At 50.8% G+C, this 25,676-nt stretch overlaps 1 protein-coding gene across 1 annotated transcript in view; it reads left to right on the top strand.

Moving 5' to 3' along the window:
• The window catches only part of LOC143955152 (regulatory-associated protein of mTOR), a gene marked incomplete at both ends in the record, with an annotated part of 74,428 nt that overhangs the window by 42,424 nt on the left and 6,328 nt on the right, over positions 1–25,676 (top strand). Inside the window, 13 exon segments of the mRNA XM_077465246.1 lie at positions 298–398; positions 3,858–4,002; positions 12,522–12,597; positions 13,343–13,444; positions 14,166–14,249; positions 14,828–14,938; positions 16,469–16,543; positions 17,539–17,604; positions 17,799–17,990; positions 18,373–18,513; positions 20,179–20,296; positions 20,387–20,527; positions 22,037–22,195. Of these exon segments, the coding sequence (XP_077321372.1) occupies positions 298–398; positions 3,858–4,002; positions 12,522–12,597; positions 13,343–13,444; positions 14,166–14,249; positions 14,828–14,938; positions 16,469–16,543; positions 17,539–17,604; positions 17,799–17,990; positions 18,373–18,513; positions 20,179–20,296; positions 20,387–20,527; positions 22,037–22,195 (1,511 nt within the window).

Raw genomic sequence — 25,676 nt, forward strand, 5'->3', positions numbered from 1 at the left:
TGAAATAAAAATGGCAAAACTAGATACATTAGTGAAGAAAATGTCTTTCCATTGCAATTAAATAAACGTTAAAATGGTAAATCGGAAACAGGAGGTGAAAATGTTCAGTTACAGATCTTGGTGGCTCGGATGTTTTCTAACACTCGCTGGGGAATCCGTGTCAGTGATTGGATTTGTGACCCTCGTCTCTCCTGTCATGTTGCAGTGACTTGTCGTCATCCCCAGCGGGATTCCCTCCGCCACCACCAAGGTAATTGTATTTCCTTCCCTCTCATGTGTCTGTCTTCTCCTCCTCAGGATTCCGGGACGATTGAATGACAGGCGCACTCCTTTAGGAGAACTCAACTGGATCTTCACCGCAATTACCGACACCATCGCATGGAATGTCCTGCCAAGAGGTATGCGGATACTGGCCGTCCCTGCGCGACTGCTGATAGACTGACATCTGCACACAACGTGGCTTCTTTCTGCCATGTTGTATCTGGGGTGTCTTCACATTGACCAGTTAAGGTTCCAGTCCCTGGATCCCACAATTATCCACTAATGAGACTAGTCACAGAGAGGGCCCCTCCTCCGCTCAAAACTGGGGGCCCCTCCTCCGCTCAAAACTGGGGGCCCCTCCTCCGCTCAAAACTGGGGGCCCCTCCTCCGCTCAAAACTGGGGGCCCCTCCTCCGCTCAAAACTGGGGGCCCCTCCTCCGCTCAAAACTGGGGGCCCCTCCTCCGCTCAAAACTGGGGGCCCCTCCTCCGCTCCGAACTGGGGGCTCTGCTCAGAACTGGGGGCTCTTCTCAGAACTTGAGGCCCCATCTGCTCAAAACTGGGTCCTCCCCCCCCCGCTCAAAACTGGGCCCCCCCCCCGCTCAAAACTGGGCCCTCCCTCCCCCGCTCAAAACTGGGCCCGCCCTCCCCCGCTCAAAACTGGGCCCTCCCTCCCCCGCTCAAAACTGGGCCCTCCCTCCCCCGCTCAAAACTGGGCCCTCCCTCCCCCGCTCAAAACTGGGCCCTCCCTCCCCTCCCTCCCCCGCTCAAAACTGGGCCCTCCCTCCCCCGCTCAAAACTGGGCCCTCCCTCCCCCGCTCAAAACTGGGCCCTCCCTCCCCCGCTCAAAACTGGGCCCTCCCCCGCTCAAAACTGGGCCCTCCCTCCCCCACTCAATCCTGGGCCCTCCCCCCCGCTCAAACCTGGGCCCTCCCCCCCCGCTCAAACCTGGGCCCTCCCCCCCCGCTCAAACCTGGGCCCTCCCCCCCCGCTCAAACCTGGGCCCTCCCCCCCCCGCTCAAACCTGGGCCCTCCCCCCCGCTCAAACCTGGGCCCCTCCCCCCCTGCTCAATCCTGGGCCCCCCCCCCTGCTCAAACCTGCCCCCCCCCCCCGCTCAGCCCCTCCTCTGCTCAAAACTGAAAGCCCCTCCTCTGCTCAAAACTGAGATTTATATACTCGGCACATGCTGGGGCATTCACATATACAGTGCATCCGGAAAGTATTCACAGCACTTCACCTTTTCCACATTTTATGTTGCTGCCTTATTCCAAAATTGAATAAATTCATTATTTTCCTCAAAATTCTACAAGCCCCATAATGACAACGTGAAAGAAGTTTGTTTGAAATCTTTGCAAAGTTATTAAAAATAAAAGAAAATCCCATGTACAGAAGTATCACAGCCTTTGCTCAATACTTTGGTGAAGCTCCTTTGGCACCAATTACAGCCTCAAGTCTTTTTAAGTATGATGTATGATGAGTATGATGTATGATGAGTATGATGTATGATGCTACAAGCTTGGCATACCTATTTCTGGGCAGTTTCTCCCATTCTTCTTTGCAGGACCTCTCAAGCTCCATCAGGTTGGATGGGGAGCATCGGTGCACAGCCATTTTTAGATCTCTCCAGAGATGTTCAATCGGCTTCAAGTCTGAGCTCTGCCTGGGCCACTCAAGAACATTCACAGGGTTGTCCTTTAGCCATTCCTTAGTTATCTTGGCTGTGTGCTTAAGGTCATTGTCTTGTTGGATGAAGAGTTGAAGATGAACCTTCGCCCCAGTCAGGTTCAGAGCATTCTGGAACAGGTTTTTATCAAGGCTGTGTCGATACATTGCTGCATTCATTTTTCCATCGATCCTGACTAGTCTCCCAGTTCCTGCAATTGAATAACATCTCCACAGCATGAGGCTGCCACCACTATGCTTCACTGTATGCATGGTATTGGCCAGGTGAAGAGCGGTGCCTGGTTTCCTCCAGACATGGTGTTTGCCATTTAAGTCAAAGATTAAAATCTTTGATCCATCAGACCAGAGAATTTCTTTTCTCATGGTCTAAGTGTCATTCGGGTGGCTTTTGGCAAACTCCATACAAGAACAACTCTGTGAAGGTCCTCGAGTGGCCCAGGCAGAGCCCAGACTTGAAGGCCTGATTGGTGGAGATCTGCAGAGAGGGTCGTTCTCCTGGAAAGTTCTCCTCTCTCCACAGAGAAACACTGGAGCTCTGTCAGAGTGACCATCAGGTTCTTGGTCACCTCCGTGACTAAGACCCTTCTCCCCCGATCGCTCAGTTTGGCCGGACGGCCCGCTCTAGGAAGAGTCCTGGTGGTTCTAAACTTCTTCCATTTACGGATGATGGGGACCACTGTGCTCATTTGGGACCTTCAATGCTGCAGAAATTTTTCTGTACCCTTCCCCAGATCTGTGCCTCCATACAATCCGGTCTCCAAGGTCTACAGACATTTCCTTGGACTTCATGGCTTGGTTTGTGCTCTGACATGCACTGTTACCTGTGGGACAGGTGTGTGCCTTTCCAAATCATGTCCAATTAACTGAATTTATCACAGGTGGACTCCAAGTTGTAGAAACATCTCGATGATCAGTGGTCATAGGATGCACCTGAGGCTCTGAATACTTATGTACGTGGGATTTTTTTCCTTTTTTTATTCATTTTTAATAAATTTGCAAAGATTTCAAACAAACTTCTTTGATGTTGTCATTATGGGGGATTGTTTTTAGCATTTTAAGGAAAAGAATGGATTTAATCCATTTTGGAATAAGGCTGTAACATAACAAAATGTGGAAAAAGTGAAGCGATGTGAATACTTTTCTGGATTGCACTGTATTTAACCCCTCCCTACCCTTCACCCTACTACCGGAACACAGCGCTGTATACTGTATATATCTGAGAGAAGAGCCAGGATTCAGAATCCTCCGACTACCACACCGGCTGCGTGGACACTGAGGTAATCACCCACAGAGGTAAGTAATGTGGGGGGGGGGGGGATTATGGTTGTAACCCTCAGACCTGAAATATGAATAAAGAATATGCTAATCTACAGTGTGTACTTAGGCTCCCCAAGCCCACAGCAGGTGACTGACAGCCTTAGCTGTGGATATTTCCCTAGAACACCTTGTAGAGGGGGGGTGTCCATTCCCTGCACTCATGTCTCAGATTACACTCAGCTCCTTGCTCTGTGCATTGTGTGACAGATCCCCGTCCCCTGCCTTCGGGAGCAGAGAGATCCTGTGTAAATTCTGCACTTTGAATGGAGAAGAGTGCAGATAAACAGGTACAACTTATGCTGGAGGAATTTTTTTTTCCTCTCTGAGGCCAGTCCCCTCAATGGGGATATGGAAGGTTTACACTCACTTTAGCATGTAGGGTGTCTGTTGTCTGTAGAATTTTTCTCTCGCTTCCTCTTGTGTTCAGGACAGGAAGTGATGGGAAATTTCCTCATTGAGAAAACAGGAAAAAAAAAAAAAACTGAGTTTAGCTCCTCCCCCGCTGTATCCGGAACTGGCGTTAGCAGCGCCATAGATGGCAAGAATTCTCTGCTGTCCTGATCCTCGGTGATCCGAGTCTCCCTTCTCTCTCTCAGATCTCTTCCAGAAGCTGTTCCGGCAGGACCTGCTGGTGGCCAGCCTCTTCCGCAACTTCCTATTGGCTGAGAGGATTATGAGGTCGTACAATTGCACGCCTGTCAGCAGTCCTCGGCTGCCCCCCACTTTCATGCATGCCATGTGGTAAGTCCTTACAGTTGGCTTCAGTAATAAAGTATGTTTTTTTTTTTTTTTTTTGTTCATAATTTAAATCTCTCTGTACATTTTAAGTGGAAGAGAACCTACAACTGTTCCTCACAATGCTCCCTCCCCCTCCTCCTACCTGTCCTAACTAACCTATATATAAAAGGTGTGTGTACTTACCTATTCTTAATTGGGTCCGGTCACATGTTCCCACAACTTCAGCTCCCTTGTGTCAGTGAGCGGCTGCTGCAGGGGAGATGAGGGAGTGCGGCAACAATGGCTGGGTCACCGCTCCCTTACACAGAGCTGAGGGATCATGTGACTGGTTTAGACTAGAGTGGATTGAAAATAGGTAAGTACACAGATCTTTTCTTTGCAGGGTGGGGGAGGGGGGGGGGGCATTTATAAGAATAGTTACAATTCGGTGTTCCTTACATCTCTTCGTATCAAATCCACTGACTTTACCACAACTTCTCCACTTCTGCACAATGCATAGCAAGACACATTGCAAGCACCCCATAATAGTGTTATCTGTGGTCATGTGACTGGCGGGTTACTTTCTCCAGCATCTCATAGGGATTGGGGAGGGGATATCGGCTGCTGTATTGACAGCAATACCCCATACATGAGCCATTATGTGCCACTCTAAATCCTTGTTTACACTTGCTTTGCTCTTTGAAGAACGATCCACTCTTGGATCGTTCTTCTGAGAGCAGGCGGTGAGCTGGTGTTGTATCGCCTTGTATCAGCACCTCCTAAATACCAGACTACTGCATCGAAAATGCGTGGTTACAGCAAGAAGGGTCTCTTGAATAGGTCGCGTTTGGTGGGCGGTAGTGCTTCAATTATTTTGGAGTCTCCTCATTAATGGAGTCTGCTCTATGGGTAAGCGGCTCCTCCCGGAGTCTGCTCTATGGGTAGGCGGCTCCTCCCGGAGTCTGCTCTATGGGTAGGCGGCTCCTCCCGGAGTCTGCTCTATGGGTAGGCGGCTCCTCCCGGAGTCTGCTCTATGGGTAGGCGGCTCCTCCCGGAGTCTGCTCTATGGGTAGGCGGCTCCTCCCGGAGTCTGCTCTATGGGTAGGCGGCTCCTCCCGGAGTCTGCTGTATGGCTGGGCGGCTCCTCCCGGAGTCTGCTGTATGGCTGGGCGGCTCCTCCCGGAGTCTGCTGTATGGCTGGGCGGCTCCTCCCGGAGTCTGCTGTATGGCTGGGCGGCTCCTCCCGCAGCCGGGGTGTATGGCTGGGCGGCTCCTCCCGCAGCCGGGGTGTATGGGTGGGCGGCTCCTCCCGCAGCCGGGGTGTATGGGTGGGCGGCCCCTCCCGCAGCCGGGGTGTATGGGTGGGCGGCCCCTCCCGCAGACGGGGTGTATGGGTGGGCGGCCCCTCCCGCAGCCGCGGTGTATGGGTGGGCTGCCCCTCCCGCAGCCGCGGTGTATGGGTGGGCTGCCCCTCCCGCAGCCGCGGTGTATGGGTGGGCTGCCCCTCCCGCAGCCGCATGTCAGGTTGTCTCTGCTCCCAATCTTTAAGCAGGGTAGGAGGGGTTCCATACAGCTGCTAGACGTGTAAATTCTCCCGTTCGCGGCTCCTCTCATCTGTTTTTGTGGACTTTATTGACATGGCGATGTCAGCCGGGTTCTTTTCCATGTAATCTGCTGCCCCTCCCCCATCTCAGGACATCTACTGATGAGACTTCCGACTTCTCTGAACATTTACGCTGGAAATATAATTTTCCTGAGATTACCATCTGAGGGCAAAATAGATTTTTGATCGTTTTTCTTAGAAGTCTTAAAAGGAGATTTATCTTTAATCTTGGCAAGTGAAACGCAATCCGCTGTCACTCACCGCCTTCCGGAACGCGGCAATGTCACCTTCAGAGCCGGAGCAAGTACAGTGACCTGAATAAGCGGGGATTATGGCAGGACGAGGCTGGCCGTCCTCTGCTCTGATCACAGGAGGAGGCACTGAAGAGAACCTGTCACATGCACAGGTGATGGAAGGCTCTTCTAGGTGGCGGCACCCTTCATGGCCCTAATAAAGTTCTTCTGCTGGGTTCCCCTAAATCTGGAGCGCACCCCGGATACAGATCTAGACTTTGCTGCAAGCTGACGCCTGGATCCTCCTTCCAGCCCACATCACACGACGTCACCCAGGCGTCACCAACAATTGGTGAGAACCAGGGGCCAGGGTCGGTCCAGCACTTCGGGGGGGGGGGGGTGTCATCTGGGACAAAGTGGGTTTGATCTACACAGAAGATTCTGGGGGTCACAATTATACATAAAAAAAATAAACATAAATAAAAAAGTGTTGCAATGCAAAATATACGTCCAAAATTGTTAATATTTAGGTGCGCAGTCCCTTTAAATTCATATAAAACAATAAAATTGTAAATATACACTCACCGGCCACTTTATTAGGTACACCTTGCTAGTACTGGGTTGGACCCCCTTTTTGCCTTCATTCTTGGTGGCATAGATACAACAAGCTGTTGGAAACATTCCTCAGATTTTACTCCATAGTGACTTGATGGCATCACGCAGTTGCTGCATATTTGTCGGCTGCACATCCACGATGCCAATCTCCCGTTCCACCACATCCAAAAGGTGCTCTATTGGGTGAGATGTGAGTGTGGAGGCCATTGGAGGACAGGGACCTCATTGTCCAGTGGTGAGATGATCGGAGCTTTGTGACATGGTGCATTATCCTGCTGGAAGGAGCCATCAGAAGATGGGGACACTGTAGTCATAAAGGGATGGACATGGTCAGCAACAATACTCAGGTTGGCTGTGGCGTGTAAACCATGCTCAGTTGGTACTAAGGGGCCCAAAGTGTGCCAAGAAAATATCCCCCCCACACCATTACACCCCCACCACCAGCCTGAACCGGTGATACAAGGCAGGATGGATCCATGCTGTCATGTTGTTTTTCCTCTAAATTCTGACCCAACCTTCTGAATGTCGCAGCTGGAATCCAGACTCATCAGACCAGGCAACGTTCTTCCAATCTTCTATTGTCCAATTTTGGTGAGTTTGTGCGAATTATAGCCTCAGTTTCCTGTTCTTCGCTGTCAGGAGTGGCACCCAGGGTGGTCTTCTACTGCTGTAGCCCATCTGCTTCAAGGTTGGATGTGTTGTGTATTCAGAGATGGTATTCTGCATACCTTGGATGTAACGAGTGGTTATTTGAGTTACTGTTGCCTTTCTATCATCTCCAATCAGTCTGCCCATTCTCCTCTGCAATAAAGGCATTTTCCGCCACACAACTGCCGCTCACTGGATATTTTCTCTTTTTCCCACCATTCTCTGTAAACCCGAGAGATGGCTGTTTGTGAAAACCCCAGAAATACTTAGACCAGCCCATCTGTCACCAACAACCATGCCACATTCACAGTCACTTAAATCCCCTTTCTTTCCCATTCTGATGCTCAGTTTGAACTTCAGCAAGTCGTCTTCACCATGTCTAGATGCCCAATGGCATTGAGTTGCTGCCATGTGATCAGTTGATTAGAAATTTGTTTTAACAAGCAATTGAACAGGTATACCTAATAAAGTGGCCGGTGAGTGTGTATGTTGATCACCAACAGCGACGAAACTGCTCATAAGTAACAAACCAGTCCAAACCAATTTCCCATCTCCCCTGAGGATGTCTACCAGGACAAAACCCGTAGGGGCGGAAGCTTGGCACAGACATCATCACGCAGGCGTGCTCAGGTGGACCAGCATGCTGAGTCGGTATTGATGTTTCATGCTGTGCATCTTCTTTCTATTCATTTGTATTGGGGTTGTGCTTCAGTATGAGTCCACCAAGGGCGGCTAGCATCTGATATTTGGAGCCATTGGTACCGACCAGGAGGCGGAGGGTTGGGTTGGGGAGGCGAGGTGGATGGTTGTCGAGGCAGAGGGTTGGGTTGGGGAGGCGAGGCTGTGGGTTGGGTTGAATTGGGGAGGCGAACCAGAGGGTTGGCGAGGCAGAGGGTTGGGTTGGGGAGATGAGGCAAGGTGGATGGTTGGGGAGGCGAGGCGGAGTGTTGGCGAGGCAAGGCGGAAGGTTGAGTTGGGTTGGGTTGGCGAGGCAAGGCGGAAGGTTGGGTTGGGTTGGCGAGGCAAGGCGGAGGGTTGGGTTGGGGAGGGTTGGGTTGGGGAGGGTTGGGTTGGGTTGGCGAGGCAAGGCGGAAGGTTGGGTTGGGGAGGGTTGGGTTGGCGAGGCAAGGCGGAAGGTTGGGTTGGGGAGGGTTGGGTTGGGTTGGGGAGGGTTGGGTTGGCGAGGCAAGGGGGAAGGTTGGGGAGGGTTGGGTTGGGTTGGCAAGGTGGAAGGTTGGGTTGGGGAGGGTTGGGTTGGGTTGGCGAGGCAAGGCGGAAGGTTGGGTTGGGTTGGGGAGGGTTGGGTTGGGTTGGCGAGGCAAAGCGCAAGGTTGGGTTGGGTTGGCAAGGCAAGGCGGAAGGTTGGGTTGGGTTGGGTTGGGTTGGGTTGGCAAGGCGGAAGGTTGGGTTGGGGAGGGTTGGGTTGGGTTGGGTTGGCAAGGCAAGGCGGAAGGTTGAGTTGGGGAGGGTTGGGTTGGGTTGGCAAGGCGGAAGGTTGGGTTGGGGAGGGTTGGCGAGGCGAGGCAAGGCGGAAGGTTGGGTTGGGGAGGGTTGGCGAGGCGAGGCAGGGCGGAAGGTTGGGTTGGCGAGGCGGAGGGTTGGGGAGGGTTGGGTTGGCGAAGCAAGGCAGAAGATTGGGTTGGGGAGGGTTGGGTTGGGTTGGGTTGGCGAGGCAAGGCGGAAGGTTGGGTTGGGGAGGGTTGGGTTGGCGAGGCAAGACGGAAGGTTGGGTTGGGGAGGGTTGGGTTGGCGAGGCAAGACGGAAGGTTGGGTTGGGGAGGGTTGGGTTGGCGAGGCAAGACGGAAGGTTGGGTTGGGGAGGGTTGGGTTGGCGAGGCAAGACGTTGGGTTGGGTTGGCGAGGCAAGGCAGAATGTTGGGTTGAGTTGGGGAGGGTTGGCGAGGCAAGGCGGAGGGTTGGGTTGGGTTGGCGAGGCGGAGTGTTGGCGAGGCGGAGGCGAGGCGGAGGGTTGGGTTGGGTTGGCGGAGGGTTGGGTTGGGTTGGCGAGGCGGAGGGTTGGGCTGGGTTGGCGAGGCGGAGGGTTGGGCTGGGTTGGCGAGGCGGAGGGTTGGCGGGGAGTTGGGTTGGGGAGGCATGGAGGCGTTTTGGGGAAGCAAGGCGGAGTGTTGACGTTTTTAGCGAGGACATGTCTGGGGGTCTGTCGGTCTCATTCTCTACTGACGTCACTGTTGGGGATAAATATTTATTTATTCATAACAATTTTATGTTTTTTATGAATTTAAAGGGACAGCGTACTTATATATTTACAGTATAATTACAAAGCGCTATACTGAGCTGTGGGCAACCTGAAGTTTATTCTGCTTATATTTCACCTTCCCTGATTCCTCCTCCCTCATCAACTTAAGGTGTTTTCTTTGTTTTTTTTCTATAAAACTTTTTGTATTGCATTTCTAGTTTCAGACCCATTGATAACATCACTGGGTCTCTATGATTCTCTCTGCAATGCCTTCAGATCATACTTAGTAGGAGGGGCCAGCAGGGGGTGCAGGTTCATGTACTCATCAGTCCTGATGCAAGTACTAGGCTGGCTTTTTGGGAGGAGTTGTACAAATAGGAAACAGTCAGACTGGGGAGGAAAGTGCTAGATGGTGTTGGACGTCCAGCCAGGAAATGATGCCGGCTTTTACCTGACTTGCTGCAATTTCTGATACTCACTCCCTGCAATTCATAAAGACCGGCGCTGGCAAATGACTCTTGTGCTCCAAAAGTGGTGCAGAATGTGCCAAATCCACCTACCTTCCTAGAACGTGGATGGGACTTTGGCGCACACTGCGTCATGTTTACCACGCATGTCGGAAACGTTCACGCAACCCGCCCCACCGATATCTCTGTACACCAATGGAGAGTCGGCCTGAAATCTGTATTACTCCCAAAATCACACATTTCTTATATTACAGATCATCAATCATTTGATGTGGTGGCTGCATTCGTTTTAATTTTTTTTAGACTTGTTTTCCCCTCTATTTTCGCCTGGTGATCCTGCCAGTAAGTCTGTTGTATTTCAACAGATCATGCTGTCCTGCAGATGTAGCATTTAGAGCACTTGTGGTGAAACACAAGACCGTGGTCTGGCACCGGCCTGCCAGGCCATTTAATGTGGTTCTCACACCTCCCCTGCAGCTGTGACACCCCTCATCTCCGCCCCAGCTTGTCTTAGCAGCCAGCAGCAGAGAGGCCACTGATTATCCCCTATGAGGAGAGAGGATCTCCGCAGCATGGCAGCATTTGGGGGAAGGGGGGGATTATTAGGCAGACGTCAGGGGCCGGTTGGTCCATGGGGGGGGGGGGGTGATCTCTGCAGCAGCTGGGGGGTTAATTAGGCAGAAGTCGGGGTCCGTTTGACCCTTTTGAGGTGAGAGGATCTCCGCCGCAGCTGGATGTTTTCCCTCCTGGGGAGTAAATCACTCGCCGGCTGATAATTCCGGAGCTATAAAAAGATCATCCTGTCCATCAGAGGAGATCGATCGCTAATCTCCCTGGTTATTAGACAGGAGCGGGATTATTTAACCCCCTCAGTGCCGGGACTTTCCACTCCGCGATGATTGGGATGACTCAGTGATTTTATAACACGGAGTGACACCTGAGACCCGGCTTCATCACCGATCGGAAACCGCATCCTGCGTGCCGGGCGCCATTCACATCCGCCATGTCTTCTAAATGATATCAGATGATCGAACCTCAAAATGTTCTTCCCGCTAACTGCCAGAGATGTGTGCAGATGTCAACTTATGTCACAATATCCCACCCTTTCCCTTCCGCCACTTCGCCCCACACAATATCCAATACCACCCCCCTAAGACCCCTTTCACACTGGGGCGCTATAACGCCAAAAATAGCGCTTGTAAACCAACCTGAAACAGCCGCTGCTGTGTCTTCAGTGTGAAAACCCCGAGGGCTTTCACACTGGAGTGGTGCGCTAGCAGGACGGTAAAAAAAAGTATTTGGAGCGGTGTATATACCGGTCCTGCCCATTGAAATCAATGGGGCAAGGTAGCTATACTGCTGGCAAGCGCTTTGCGATGGTTTTAACCTTTTCTCGGCCGCTGGCGGCCGAATACCGGCGGTAAAGCGGCACTAAAAATAGCACCGTTTTACCGCCAACGCCGCTCCCGCCCCAGTGTCAAAGGGGCCTTAAACTTTTTATTCTATGGTTTTGGATTTAGATACAAAGCATGTCGCAAAGGACAGGAAGGGATAGAATCTCTCTGCGATAAAGGCAGAGACAGTGAAAAGGGGTTCAAATGTGTTTTGGTGACACCATTGTCCTCTCATATCCTGTGCTGGTATCACAGGGATTGAACATAGGGGGAGTCCTAGCAACACATGTACTTTACAGGCAAGCTGTCAGAGCCGGGCGGACATCATGGAAGGTATCATAGTAGATACTAATGGCTTGCATATATAACCAGTAAATGAGAAATGTGTGATAACATAGCCACACACCTCTGACAGCTGACCCCTGCCGCCGTGTGCCTGCGCCCGGACCCCTGCCGCCGTGTGCCTGCGCCCGGACCCCTGCCGCCGTGTGCCTGCGCCCGGACCCGCCCGCACTCCTGCCGACGTCTGGGCTAGCCCCTGCCGACGTGTGCCTGCGCCCGCGCCCCTGCCGACGCGTGCCTGCGCCCCTGCCGACGTCTGGGCGTGCCCCTGCCGACGTGGCCACACCCCTCTGTCGTTTTAATATTAATTTCAGTTTTCCAGAGGCCTGTATTGCAATGCAGTCTTTGCCCCAAGGTTAGATGGGGGTCAGTGGTCTGCAGGAGGTTCATTAATATTCATGTAGGTCCAATGAGGACAAAGCAATACAAATATTACAAGTGACTCCTCTCCCCTCCATTGGATATAAAACTCTTTGGGGTGTTGCTCAGATTCGGAGGAGAAGTTGTCACATTTTTGTGGGATAGCAGCAGTCTGCGGAGGGTCCCCCTGTGACCCATCGTAGCCACCAGCATATTTCCCGGATGTCAGAGATCAGAGGAAGTTGTGATGTCATACCCCCTCCATCTACCGTGCTGGACTAAGTGACCCCCTGCCCCTTTTAAAAATGGCCCCAGTATTAGGGACCTGGAGGAGGAACTTAGGTGGGGGGGGGGGGGTGTTGGTGGTAATAATTGCCCGGAGATTAACTAGGTTTTGGCATTTCCATACAAGTGTGGGGGAAGGGAATTGCTGCTTGAAGCAAATAGGAGGGAGGACTGCGGGTCCAGTGCGAACGTTAGGAATTCTGAAAGAACTTTTAAAAATGGACGTCATCAATACCAACCCCCCCCCCCCAGGACTTCGCCCCCGGCCCCTCATTATTACGGGGGAGGGGTGGCAGTTGACAGATGTAAACGCATTTACTGATTTGCATAGATCAGGATGATGAATGTTTCTCATTATTATTATTCAATCTTCATTCGTCTTTTCTCTCCTCCCTTCAGGCAGGCGTGGGATCTGGCCGTGGATATTTGTCTTTCTCAGCTGCCGACCATCATAGAAGAGGGCACGGCCTTCCAGGTATGGAAATTCAGTCCTCCCACATGGAGGCCGGGGGTCAGTCCTACTCCCCGAGTGTGAATGTAATGACCCTAAAGTCAAACCAATCTGGGACCCGGAAGAGATTTCCCCTCACTGTCCTGGTGACAAAGATTTCACCAAACGTCAAGTAAGGGAAAAATCTCCAGCAAGGTGCAACCTAAAGATGGAAGTCTTGTATGCTGGAGGGTAACCTCTGCAAAGCCCAAGCCCAGCCATGCATTACAATAAAAAAGGGAACTCCAGCTGAAATACCAGTCCTTCTCTTCCATGTTGAGGCCCAGCTTCATTCAACACGTTTACTGTGAGCCCAGGTGTTAAGGACCAACCCCCTGAGGTACATCCTCAGCCCCCCTGGAGTTAAATCATCCCCCCACAACCCACCTGAGGTACATCATCAGGGCCCCCCCCCAGGTACATCCTCAGCCCCCCTGGTGGTACACTATTATCCCCCCGATGTACACCATCAGCCCCCTTGGGCTCACTGTGGAATGATGCAGGAATCGGCACCCATGTCATTATGTGGGTTCTGTTCACTGCAGCACCCCGATATGCTGTGGGGCAGTGGAGCCTTGACACGACATGGAAAATAAGGTGTATAAATAAAAATAGGTGTATAAATAAAAAAAGAGGGGGAAAGTTGGAAGGGTGGGTGGGGGGGGGGGGGAATGTTGGAATGGTGGGGGGAGCTTGAGTCTGCCTCTCACATCCTGTGTTCCTCTTACAGCACAGCCCGTTCTTCGCTGAACAGCTGACGGCATTTCAGGTCTGGCTGACAATGGGTGTGGAGAACAGAAACCCACCGGAGCAACTGCCAATTGTCCTACAGGTAGGGGCCGTGTCCTCGCACTACCTCCCCTTTCTAACTGATAGGCTTTGTTTATACAGGCATACCACAGCCTGCACCCACATGGAGGCACTGTTTGGGCTAATCGGATGTACAGGTGTTCCATGCAGGCCGCCCCATTCATGTCTCTTGGGACACAGCACTGCTCTGACTGGGACATGCGTGTAGGTGCCCAGCCCCCCCCCCCCATGCACACAGTCTGTGTTCAGAGAAATGCATGTCAGACTGGGAGCAAAAGTTGTGTCTGTGCAGCCCCTACATGGGGGGGGGGGGGGTTGGGGGACTGAGCATCCCCATACAGGAAACCTTGCCCTCACACGGGGGCGTAGGGTGGGGTGGTCGCCATTTATACACATTGAGATACCCATGAGAACAAGATCTATCCTTCCATAAATCCATAGATGGGGTGTGACACCTAAGTGTATAATGACACCCTACCTATAGATGGGGTATGACACCCAAGTCCAAAATGACTACAGAAGTGGAAAAAAGGTTTATGAAGTCATTAAACCTATATAATGAAGTAATGCGTCAGTGTGGTACCTGGAGAGCAAACATTTCATTCTGCTCAGATTTTTCTTCTGCATAGATTTGTCCTTCAGAATTGTCTCCCGATCCCGCTCTGTATGGTATAGAATGCTCTTTCTTTGCTCTAATTGGACATTTGTGGCCGGCTGTGGTCTAACAACTTCTTGTATCTCAGGTGTTGCTGAGTCAGGTTCATCGCCTGCGTGCCCTGGACCTGCTGGGACGATTCCTGGACCTGGGACCCTGGGCCGTCAGCCTGGTGAGTGTCTGAGCTGTGATTGGTAGATGGATCCTGTACGCAGTGACTGAATACAGATTACTTGATTTAGAGTGAATGCCGATGACAGCTCTGATGGTGGCGGAAATACTTTGCTGCTGTTCAATTGCAGAGAAATTTAAAGGGAAGAACCTAGAACATTGATGATTCAAGAGATACAGATGTGCCAGAGAATGCACAGCCCATGGAATACCCAGCCCATGGAGAGCCCAGTAAATGCACAGCTCTGAGAATGTACAGCCCATAGAGAGCCCAGGAAATGCCCAGATATTTTGCTCAGCCATAAGAGAAATTACTCCAGATTATGATAGATTTTACATTAAATACCAGATCCAGTTTTTGCAGATCTTCAATGCGTTGTGTCCTTTTGTTTGCTGTGAGTCAGCAGTGCATGCGTCCCGGAACAAAATAGCTACTGCGTACCTCTGGCCCAATCACATATTGGCCTATCCAGTGGTGTTTTTGCCACACAAGACTAACTTTTGTATTCTCAAGCAGAAATCCGGAGATGTGTTTTCCTGGGTCAGCTGGTTTTATCCTCTTGTCTTTTCTCCTCACAGGCGTTATCAGTGGGAATCTTCCCCTATGTCCTGAAACTACTGCAGAGCTCAGCGCGAGAGCTCCGCCCACTCCTCGTCTTCATCTGGGCCAAAATCCTCGCTGTGGACAGTGTAAGTGAAGGCTCTTGGCAGCCAGCCTAGCACTTGGTTTTAACTGAGATGTAATAGATGGCCAGAGGTTTGTGAACACCTGACCATCACTCCTACAGTATATAAGCTTGTTTGATATCCCTTGGGCAGTAATAAGGAGTGGCCCCTTTCCTGCAGCTATACCATCATCCACTCTTCTGGGAAGGATTTCCACAAGATTTCATAGGGTGTCTGTGGGGATTTTTGTGCCCATTTGTAAGGTTAGGTACTGAAGTTAGAACACCGATTGTGAGCCAGGTCTTCTCATCCAATCCATCTCGAAGATGACCAGTAGGGTTGAGGTTAGGTGACCAGTAGGGTTGAGGTTGGGTGACCAGTAGGGTTGAGGTTGGGTGACCAGTAGGGTTGAGGTTGGGTGACCAGTAGGGTTGAGGTTGGGTGACCAGTAGGGTTGAGGTTGGGTGACCAGTAGGGTTGAGGTTGGGTGACCAGTAGGGTTGAGGTTGGGTGACCAGTAGGGTTGAGGTTGGGTGACCAGTAGGGTTGAGGTTGGGTGACCAGTAGGGTTGAGGTTGGGTGACCAGTAGGGTTTAGGATGGGTGACCAGTAGGGTTGAGGTTAGGTGACCAGTAGGGTTGAGGTTAGGTGACCAGTAGGGTTGAGGTCAGGTGACCAGTAGGGTTGAGGTCAGGTGACCAGTAGGGTTGAGGTCAGGTGACCAGTAGGGTTGAGGTTAGGTGACCAGTAGGGTTGAGGTTAGGTGACCAGTAGGGTTGAGGTTAGGTGACCAGTAGGGTTGAGGTCAGGTGACCAGTAGGGTTGAGGTCAGAGATCTGTAGAGGACACTGGAGTTCCTCCACACAAATCTGGTCACACCATGTGTTTTGTAGAGATGCCTTCCCTCTCCCTCTGGTCATTAATATGGGGTTGCTCTTCTTTGTGGCGATAACATTCCTCTACTTTTCTGAGAGGAATGTGCGGATAGTCATGTCCTTATGGAGCTGGCTTTGTACATGGGGTGGACAGTCATGTCTTTATGGAGCTGACTTTGTACACGGGGAGGGCACAGTTGTGTCTTTATGGAGCTATACTTGTACAGTGGGGGAGCACAGTCAGGTCTTTAAGGAACTGGCTTTGTACATGGGGGGGGGCACAGTCATTTCATTATGGAGCTGGCTTTGTACGGGGGGGGGGGGATAGTCATGTTCTTATGGCACTGGCTTTGTACACAGGGATGCACAGTCATGTCTTTATGGAGCTGTCTTTGTACAGAGGGGGGCACATGTCTTTATGGTGCATTGTGGGACAGAAAAGGGTGTTTTCAAACTGTTACCACAAGGATGGAAGAGTACAATTGTCTCCAATGTCTTTGTATGATGTAGGATTACCAGAACCCTTCACTGGAGATACCTGAACTCCATCATATGGAGGGGGGGGGGTTCACATGCTTCGGCCCTATAGACGGGTGTGACAGGAGTAATTTAAGTGATCATACCGGTTACGATGATACAATGAATAATTCTCTTCTCTTTCCTCATCCTCTGACTGCAGTCATGCCAGGCAGACTTGGTGAAAGACAACGGGCACAAATATTTCCTGTCTGTTCTTGCAGATCCGTACATGCCGGTAAGTTTGTCATCCTCCTCCTAACATATCTCATGATGTGACTTTTTCTTTTTTTTTTTTTTTTAATGAAACTGTCATAAACCCAATTCAGACCAGTTCTATGAAGCAGATATTGCCTTCGGTGTATAGTGTCAGAACGATCGTTATCACTGGAGATAGTTATATTCCTGTATTGAAGGCGGCATTGAAGAGAAGCTTGGCACAGTAAACCTGCAAATACCAATTCTGCTGTGTAGATGAAGTTCTGTTTTTGAGGGATTTTATAAGGGGCATATCAGGGTCATACAATGGGCCGGCCTGTTTATAAATGGATGGTTCCCTTGTGGCCAGTTCTTCTCTCTTTCCTTCGCTCCTCTATTAGGAAGCCAGTAAAAAGTTTATCGTTATCTGAACCTTGACCAATAACCCCCAATTCTGACATAGCTCCTTTCCTACCAATAGTGTGCCATGAGCGATCTGTATAATTACCACAAGAAGAAAGGAGGGAGAGTCAATCACCTCCTTTTTTTTTTTTGCTCTAATTTTCCATTTTCTGTGCAGAGGATGCTGGGTAGTTAAAGCCCCACTCCGGGCACAAACAAGTCTAAGTGTTTAGGAAAATAAGCTGTAATAGTCGGCTTCCTCCACTCTGTGTTTCCCATCCCCCCAAAGCCTCTTCTCCTCAGTATACCATGTGACACCGCTAGTCCTGCATTGTAGGTGAGGAGCGCGAGGAGAGGAAGAATAAGATAATGAAACCCATTCCTCTACCTCTAGACTCAATGAGCATTTAACCCTTGCATTGCAAGGGACCCACTGTGTCTGGTGGGGGTGGGTGGTCAGGGTATTCCCTTGAAGATCAAAGGTCAGGAGGCGTGGCTTCCCTCCATCCAGGTGTGCTTGCCAAGTTACCCTACCCTAGAGTACAGGTTTATTATAAATGATAGTTTTGTTCCTTATTTATTGTATACTTTTCTTACCTGTTATTCATCCTCTGATCCTTCTGTGTCTTCCAGGCTGAGCACCGCACAATGACGGCCTTCATTCTGGGAGTAATTGTGAATAACTACACCACAGGACAGGTGCGTTCAGGTGTCGCCCTCCTCCTGCCCCTCCCCGCTCAGTTGTCGCCCTTTCTGCCTACCCCCCCCCCCCCCCCCCCCCCCCCCCCCGATCAGGTGTTGGCGGCCTCTGATACTGAGATATGTGCTTTGGATGGAAGGGCCCCTTTATACTGACTCACTGCTAATCGTCATCTTTCTCCCCCCCCCCCCAGGAAGCCTGTCTACAGGGAAACTTAATTGCGATCTGCCTGGAGCAACTGAATGATCCGCACCCTCTGCTCCGCCAATGGGTGGCCATCTGTCTGGGTCGAATCTGGCAGAACTTCGATGCCGCTCGCTGGTGTGGTGTCCGGGACAGTGCCCATGAGAAGCTCTACAGCCTCCTGGCAGACTCCATTCCAGAGGTGAGAGGAACCCTTCACAGTCCCCTTTTACAATGGAAGCTGCTGCATGTCTCCATCCTGACAGGTCCTCTTAGGCTACATTCACACAGGTGGACAGCAGTGAATAATGTGTGCCATCAGAACTCTGCAGAAATGCTGACCCCGGGCGCACAAGATCTGTCTCCAGGGTCAGTCACCAGCTCTATCTGCATGTGAAGCTCTGATGAAGAGCAGCGACACCCAGCCATGGCTTTGTAGAGAAGACGAATTTGGTTAGAGGCTGCTTTCCACACGCATTTGGCTCGGGCACAGTTTTTAGAATTTACTGATTCTCAGTGCTGCCATGTGAATGTAGCCTTAAATCCAGCACAGGGAATACTAAGCCAATCCTCCTATCATCCAGGTCCGCACGGCGGCTGTGTTTGCCCTCGGAACATTTGTGGGGAACTCGGGGGAGAGGACGGATCATTCCACAACAATCGACCACAATGTGGCTATGATGCTGGCCCAGCTCATAAACGATGGCAGCGCGATGGTGCGCAAGGTGAGTGCCTCCTGCTTGTACTCTACATATTTAATAGATACATATGGTCATCGTGTCCAGTTCCAGTGTTTTATAAAGAATCATTCTAGTCCCTTCCACTTCCGAGAGTCCTGTGCCAAGCCGCTGTTTACTGAACACGGGAGGTCGGCCCCTCCTCATGGGTGTTATTCAGAGAAAACTGTGCATTGAATGGGTTCTATAAATGGATGAGGTTGAGTGGGGTGAGGTCACACACTACACCTAGTCCAATCAGAGAACCCATTACATTCCTTCAGAAAATGCAAAGAATTCTCTGAATGGCGGCTGTGTTTAGTGGCCAACCTCCTGTGTTCACAATGCATCATGGCGGCCGCTCGGCACCGGGACCTGGAAGCAAGTGGAGATCACTGTAGTAGAGGTGTAGTAGCAGTGTAATAGTGGTGTAGTAGTGGTGTCTACTCAAGTGTATTTCCAGCTTCCGTGGGCATTGGCCAGGTATGGTATAAACGTAGTTTGTACAAGGTAAAACAATGCAACAATGTGTAATACAGCCATACCTGGATTTTTTCTTTAAATACTGGATCATATTCTTTCATTACATCAAGTCTAAAATATATTTCAGTGCCAAGTTAAAAAAAATATATATATATTTTGCTGCTCCGTGGATGCTGAAAACTTTAAAGATTTGCAAAAACAAAATGCATTCAGCACATCTCTTCAGTACATCTTAGCTTGAAGGAGGGAGGAGCAGGGCCTTGGCATTCTAGGCTATGATGGGGCTGTATGTTTCTATTGATGCACACAGTGTAGGAAGACACAACTCTAATCCCCGCGTGCAAGGGTTTACCTGTAAGATGCTGCAAGAGGAAGGTGCCACCCTGAAACAGGAGATCTGGAGCAGAAGTCGTTGCCGGATGACTTCTGAGAAATACGCAGCTTCTTCCCGACTCCCCGTGTAGTGAAGGAATGTCCAGGACTGCTGCCACCAATGGCAGCTCCATTATTTCTGTTTTGTGGGGTTCCTCTTAAAGAAAACCTCTACTGAGGAAGTCTATAGGCAGCCATTGTTTATGAAAATGCTAGTTCCCTGGCTGTTTGTGTCCACCAGGTTCAAGACCATCTTTGGGATCTGCGACCAATCCCACCAAACCCCCCCCCCCAAGGTAATACGGTAGTTTTTTTTTGGGGTCAGCCATGTGACGTGTGTGTGCTGGGCTCTCTTCCTCCTCAGTCCTCACATGGCAGTAGGTGGTCCTGGATGATGTAGAGAGTAGATGTAATGACTTCAATACACTGAGTACAAGCATCATTTTGGGGGAGGGGCCATGACCCACAGGCAGTGTCGGGACAAGGTCATCTAGATCATATAATCTGCATTCTTAGCTCAAATCCTCCCATTCCACATATGATCCCAGCACAATCCCAACCCCCCACCCACAAAAACAAATGTCCCCTTCCTAGCACAAATTCTCTAACCCTCAAATTTCCCCTTCCCCTCCCCTAGCCATTACTAACCTGTTACCTGTATGACATTGAGGTTGTTTTACTTTTATTTATTTATTGTAGGGATATTTACATTCAGACTTTGCATTGGAAGGTTGGAGCTAGTGTATAGACTGGTTGATGTGGGGCAACACAGACAGCTCTCATTTCATACATTGTTATCCATGTATTATTTCCCCTCAGGAGCTGGTGGTGGCGCTTAGTCATCTGGTGGTCCAATATGAGAGTAATTTTTGTACGGTGGCTCTGCAGTTTATGGAGGAGGAGAAGAACTATCATCTGCCATCTCCGGCCTCTACAGGTAGGTAGTCTGGCTGCTGGTGAATCTATCCTTCCAGATCCTGTATGACCTCCATTGTAGCGTGATCCTAACCCACTTCTAACATTTCAGAGGCTGGCAGCCTGACGCCAGTGCGGGAATCTCCCAGCACCCCTCGCCTGAGATCTGTCAGTTCCTACGGCAATATCCGAGCCGTCACCACACCGCGAAACCTGAACAAGTCTCTGCAGAACCTCAGCCTAACCGAAGAGGGTAAGAAGAGATTCTGAAAGGAAAAACTGATCAACTTTTCCCCCTATAACAGAACCCCACAAATCGAAGTCTGTGTCTACAACCCCCGCTACACCCGCCAACAAATATGTCGATAAATGCCTGATTGGAGGCAAAGTGAAAGAAACATTCAGGGAGTCCCATGTGGATTCTGTAGATCTAATAAGCATTGTACAGAGATTGAGTGTGATCTGTGTTAGGTGGTGGATTGAGACTAAGACCCCTTTCACACTGAGCCGCCCGGGCATCAGCGGTAAAGCAGCGCCATTCGGCCGCTAGCAGGGCGGTTTTAACCCCCACTAGCGGCCGAAAAGGGGTTCATTCTGCTATACCGCTTTGCCAGCGGTATAGCAGTGCTGCCCCATTGTTTTCAATGGGCAGGGGCGCTTTAGGAGTGGGGAGTTCACCACTCCTAATGCGCTCCAAAGAAGCTGCTGGCAGGACTTTTTCTGACGCCCTGCCATCGCACCGCTCCAGTATGAAAGCCCTCGGGCTTTCACACTGGAGTGAATGGAGCCGATGTTTCAGGGCGCTTTTCAGGCGCTATTTTTAACGTCATGGGCAAACAGAAAAGTGTTACCACAAGGTTGGAAGAAGACATTGTCTCCAATGTCTTTGTATGATGGAGGATTACCAGAACCCCTCACTGGAGACTCCTGAATCCCACCCTTTGGAGAGGTCCACAAACAATTTGCCATATAGTGCAACCTAGACAGGAGAATGACTGTTTCTCTTTAGGCCCCATTCTGACCGGATGAATATTTATTACACTGATATTATTTATGTAGATGATTAGTCAGAAGCCAGCAGGTAGGTTGGCACTGCATATGAGGAGGAGAAGTCTACACACAAACCTTTAAACACTTGCTATTGTTCCTCTTATTTTCGGCCTTCCTTGCTGTGACATCACCATGGTGTGGGCATCCTATGACTCATTGTAGACGCACGTCTGAATTTAAATTGACATGATAATCTGTTATGTTGTGTTGGTGGGGCTCTTTATATCAGTCTGGGGGTGAAGGGTAGGTGGCACTCTTTATATCGGTGTGGGGGTAATGGGTAACGTGTGGCCAGCAATCCGGATTGGATATAAAATCACTCAGTTTGTGCCAAATCCGATATAGACAGAAAGGAAAGCCGACTCAATCCGTAACAAGCTGTTCATTTCTATTGAAGTGACATAATTTCTCATGAAAAGATCCAATCAGAGTGGTCACCAGTCATGTGATTACCGTACCAGCCGGGGCATAGGGACCGCATGAAGCCTGGAGGGGTCTTATGCCTGTGAATGAACTCAATTGGGCTGCAATGGGCTCTGTTTAATACGGTTATCATGAATTGTAATGGTAATTAGTTAAGAGTAACTAATTTGGCCCAGGACACCTCGCCACCCATGATCTCTGGTTAAAAAACATTTTTAAAAACCATTCATTTAAATATTTTATAGATTGTGATATTTTGTGTTTTTTTTTTTTCTTTTTTTTCATCCAGGAGGGGGCGGTGTAGCTTTTTCCCCGGGAAACCTCAGCACCAGCAGCAGTGCCAGCAGCACCCTGGGCAGCCCAGACAATGAGGAATATATTCTGTCCTTCGAGACCATCGACAAGATGAGAAGGGTCAGCTCCTACTCTTCACTCAACTCTCTGATAGGTGAGAAAACCTCGTATGTGTGTTTAGGGCACCAGGGGAAGAGGGGGGTTCTGACTCCAAAACATGAGCGTTAAAGTGGAAGTAAACTCCCCTATCGTTTTCAGCCAAGGAAGCTGCCATCTTTGTCTCTGTTTAATCTTCAACTGCCATGGTGCTGCACATGTGATTCGTTATGACACCAGCCATTGGATGGTTTGATAGTTTGGCTGAGAGCACGGCCAATGTGCAGTTAGCATTCCCAGCATGCCTTTTTTTTTTTTTTTAAACTGTTTAAATCGATGGGTTTACTTCCACTTTAAGGCCTGTGATGGAACCGTCCATCACCCAGCTTGGCTGCTTCCATCAAGTTCTAGCTTCCACCGGTCAGGACCCAGGAACCCGGGTATTGTAGCTGAGCATCCAAGACTATGACACTAGCTTAAATGCAAACTGGAATTAACTTTATTGTAAAATCACACAGAATATATAGCACACCAGATCCAGGTGAGCCTGATCACATTATCATATGCAAAGGAAACTGTATACAGGAATATAATTAAAATAGCTATGGAACAGCCAACCTAAACGTTAAGCTAATTAAACAACTAGCCCCCTAGGTGACTCGGTGCCCACCCAGACCATTCAGCACCCAGACTGTTCAGCACCAAGGCCAAAACCCTGGATACAAAGTACATTACACTTGATCATAAACACCCCACGATGGTTCGATAACAAGGTAACGTGGACACAATATTAATCACATCTCCGAGAGATGATCAGACAGACAGAAATAATAGGTGACTCAATTAACAATGGGAATTCACACCTAGGAGTCGCACAATGGGACAAAGACACTTAACATATAACACCATAAACAGATATCAGGAGACCCCAGTATCGGGTTGGGTTGAGCTGATCTGATCATATTAACATCTACTCTGAGTATCACAGTATAAAGCACTCATTGCTGGTTTTGGCATAGAGACCCCAAATATGTCTTTGGGTCCTCCAGTTCCCAGAGTCTGTGTGTTTTGGGGCGACATGGACTTGAACCCAAAGCAAGGCCACTCTAAGGTTCCCCCAGGCACCCACCTCCCAAAGAGTAGTATTCCCTTAAAAGTCAGATCCCATAGTCAGTATGCAGGAGGCCACCCTGCAGTCCCCTCCAAAAGCCCCTGTCCTGGTTGGGTCTGTCACAAGGCCACTTTCACATTGCTGTGGTGTGACTGCACTGCAGGTTTACTGTACCCACAGGTTTCCTACACCTTCCTATAGAGTTGTATTATGTTTGCCTTCAGGACTTTTGGTGTGCGATGTGGTAGCAGTCTATGGTGGTCTCCTGCGAAGTGGTAGCAGTCTGTGGTGGTCTCCTGCGATGTGGTAGCAATCTCTAGAGGTTTCCTGTGACTTGGTAACAGTTTCTGGTTGTCTCCTGCGACATGCAGAAGGTCACCATGGCTTTGTACTGCAATGGGACAGTTTCTAGTATTATTGCATCATTTAGGGTTTTGTGATGAAGACACATGGCGGGGGTTGGGTTCGCGCTGGCACTCTAGCGGGTTGAAGATGTGGGTTGTGTCAGAATGAGTCTTCAGGTGTGGAAGGTTCTCTTTGTCTTCCTAATAATTGATGCAGATCGAGCGACGTGCAAATTATTCTCAACACGTTTCTGTCCACTTATTTCCTCACCGCTTTCCTGAGAATTGTCAGGCCAAGGTTGGGATATAACGCCGCACTCCCACACCCTTACATAACAAAATCACACCAACTGGGATCCCCCCCATCTTGGGATTCCCTCCTGCCTCCTCTCACCCCCCAGTGAAATGCGAGGATGCTCACACCGCTCTGCTTGCTCCTCCGCACCGCCATCATTCTTCGCTTGTCATCTTCATCTTTTCATCTTCTCTTCCCTCCGTTTCATTTCTTATCTCACCTCTTCATTGTGATGTTTCCTCACTCTGGGCTCCTCGCCATTCCCCCCCCATTACTGTCATCTTCCTCCCCCTGCTGCCTCTTTTGATCTCAGTTTGCTGGCGTCAGTCTCCTAGTCCTCCGGGGTTCCGGGTGATCATTAGCAGCTGCCTCCTCTACAAATTGTACAGATTGAGGGAGAAACGGCTTCATTGTGGGAGCGGCAGAGCAAAGCCGCGCAAATTAGAGGTCTGGCAGGAGAGTGTGTAAGGACAGACACCGGTCCTTCCGGGACATTCGCAGCCGCCACCGGTCCTTCCGGGACATTCGCAGCCGCCCCCGGTCCTTCCAGGACATTCGCAGCCGCCCCCGGTCCTTCCAGGACATTCGCAGCCGCCACCGGTCCTTCCAGGACATTCGCAGCCGCCACCGGTCCTTCCAGGACATTCGCAGCCGCCCCCGGTCCTTCCAGGACATTCGCAGCCGCCCCCGGTCCTTCCGGGACATTCGCAGCCGCCCCCGGTCCTTCCGGGACATTCGCAGCCGCCCCCGGTCCTTCCGGGACATTCGCAGCCGCCCCCGGTCCTTCCGGGACATTCGCAGCCGCCCCCGGTCCTTCCAGGACATTCGCAGCCGCCCCCGGTCCTTCCAGGACATTCGCAGCCGCCCCCGGTCCTTCCAGGACATTCGCAGCCGCCCCCGGTCCTTCCAGGACATTCGCAGCCGCCCCCGGTCCTTCCAGGACATTCGCAGCCGCCCCCGGTCCTTCCAGGACATTCGCAGCCGCCCCCGGTCCTTCCAGGACATTCGCAGCCGCCCCCGGTCCTTCCAGGACATTCGCAGCCGCCCCCCGGTCCTTCCAGGACATTCGCAGCCGCCCCCGGTCCTTCCAGGACATTCGCAGCCGCCACCGGTCCTTCCAGGACATTCGCTGCCGCCCCCCCGGTCCTTCCAGGACATTCGCTGCCGCCCCCCCGTCCTTCCAGGCTATTCGTTGCCGCCCCCCGTCCTTCCAGGACATTAGCCGCCACCGCCCCCGGTCCTTCCAGGTCGGACGCCGCCGGTCCTTCCAGGTCGGACGCCGCCGGTCCTTCCAGGTCGGACGCCGCCGGTCCTTCCAGGTCGGACGCCGCCGCCCCCGGTCCTTCCTGGAGAGATGCCATCACCAGGCCTTCCAGGAAACTTTGACATTAAAAATTGCAACAGCCACCATTCTATCCTACTGGTTCTCTGCTTTCCGAACTTTTGCTATATTACCAGAAGTATTGGGACGCCTGCCTTTACACGCACATGAAATTTAATGGCATCCCAGTCTTAGTCCGTAGGGTTCAATATTGAGTTGGCTCCGCCCTTTGCAGCTATAACAGCTTCAACTCTTCTGGGAAGGCCGTCAACAAGGTTTAGGAGAGTGTCTATGGGAACGTTTGACCATTCTTCCAGAAGCGCATTTGTGAGGTCAGGCACTGATGTTGGATGAGAAGGCCTGGCTCGCTGTCTCTGCTCTTATTCATCCCAAAGGTGTTCTATTGGGTTGAGGTCAGGACTCTGTGCAGGCCAGTCAGGTTCCTCCACCCCAAACTCGCTCATCCAT

The sequence above is a fragment of the Lithobates pipiens genome, unplaced genomic scaffold (genome assembly GCF_037356315.1).
Source record: "Lithobates pipiens isolate NorthernLeopardFrog02 unplaced genomic scaffold, aLitPip1_a1.2 Scaffold_328, whole genome shotgun sequence".
NCBI classification, from domain to species: domain Eukaryota; kingdom Metazoa; phylum Chordata; class Amphibia; order Anura; family Ranidae; genus Lithobates; species Lithobates pipiens.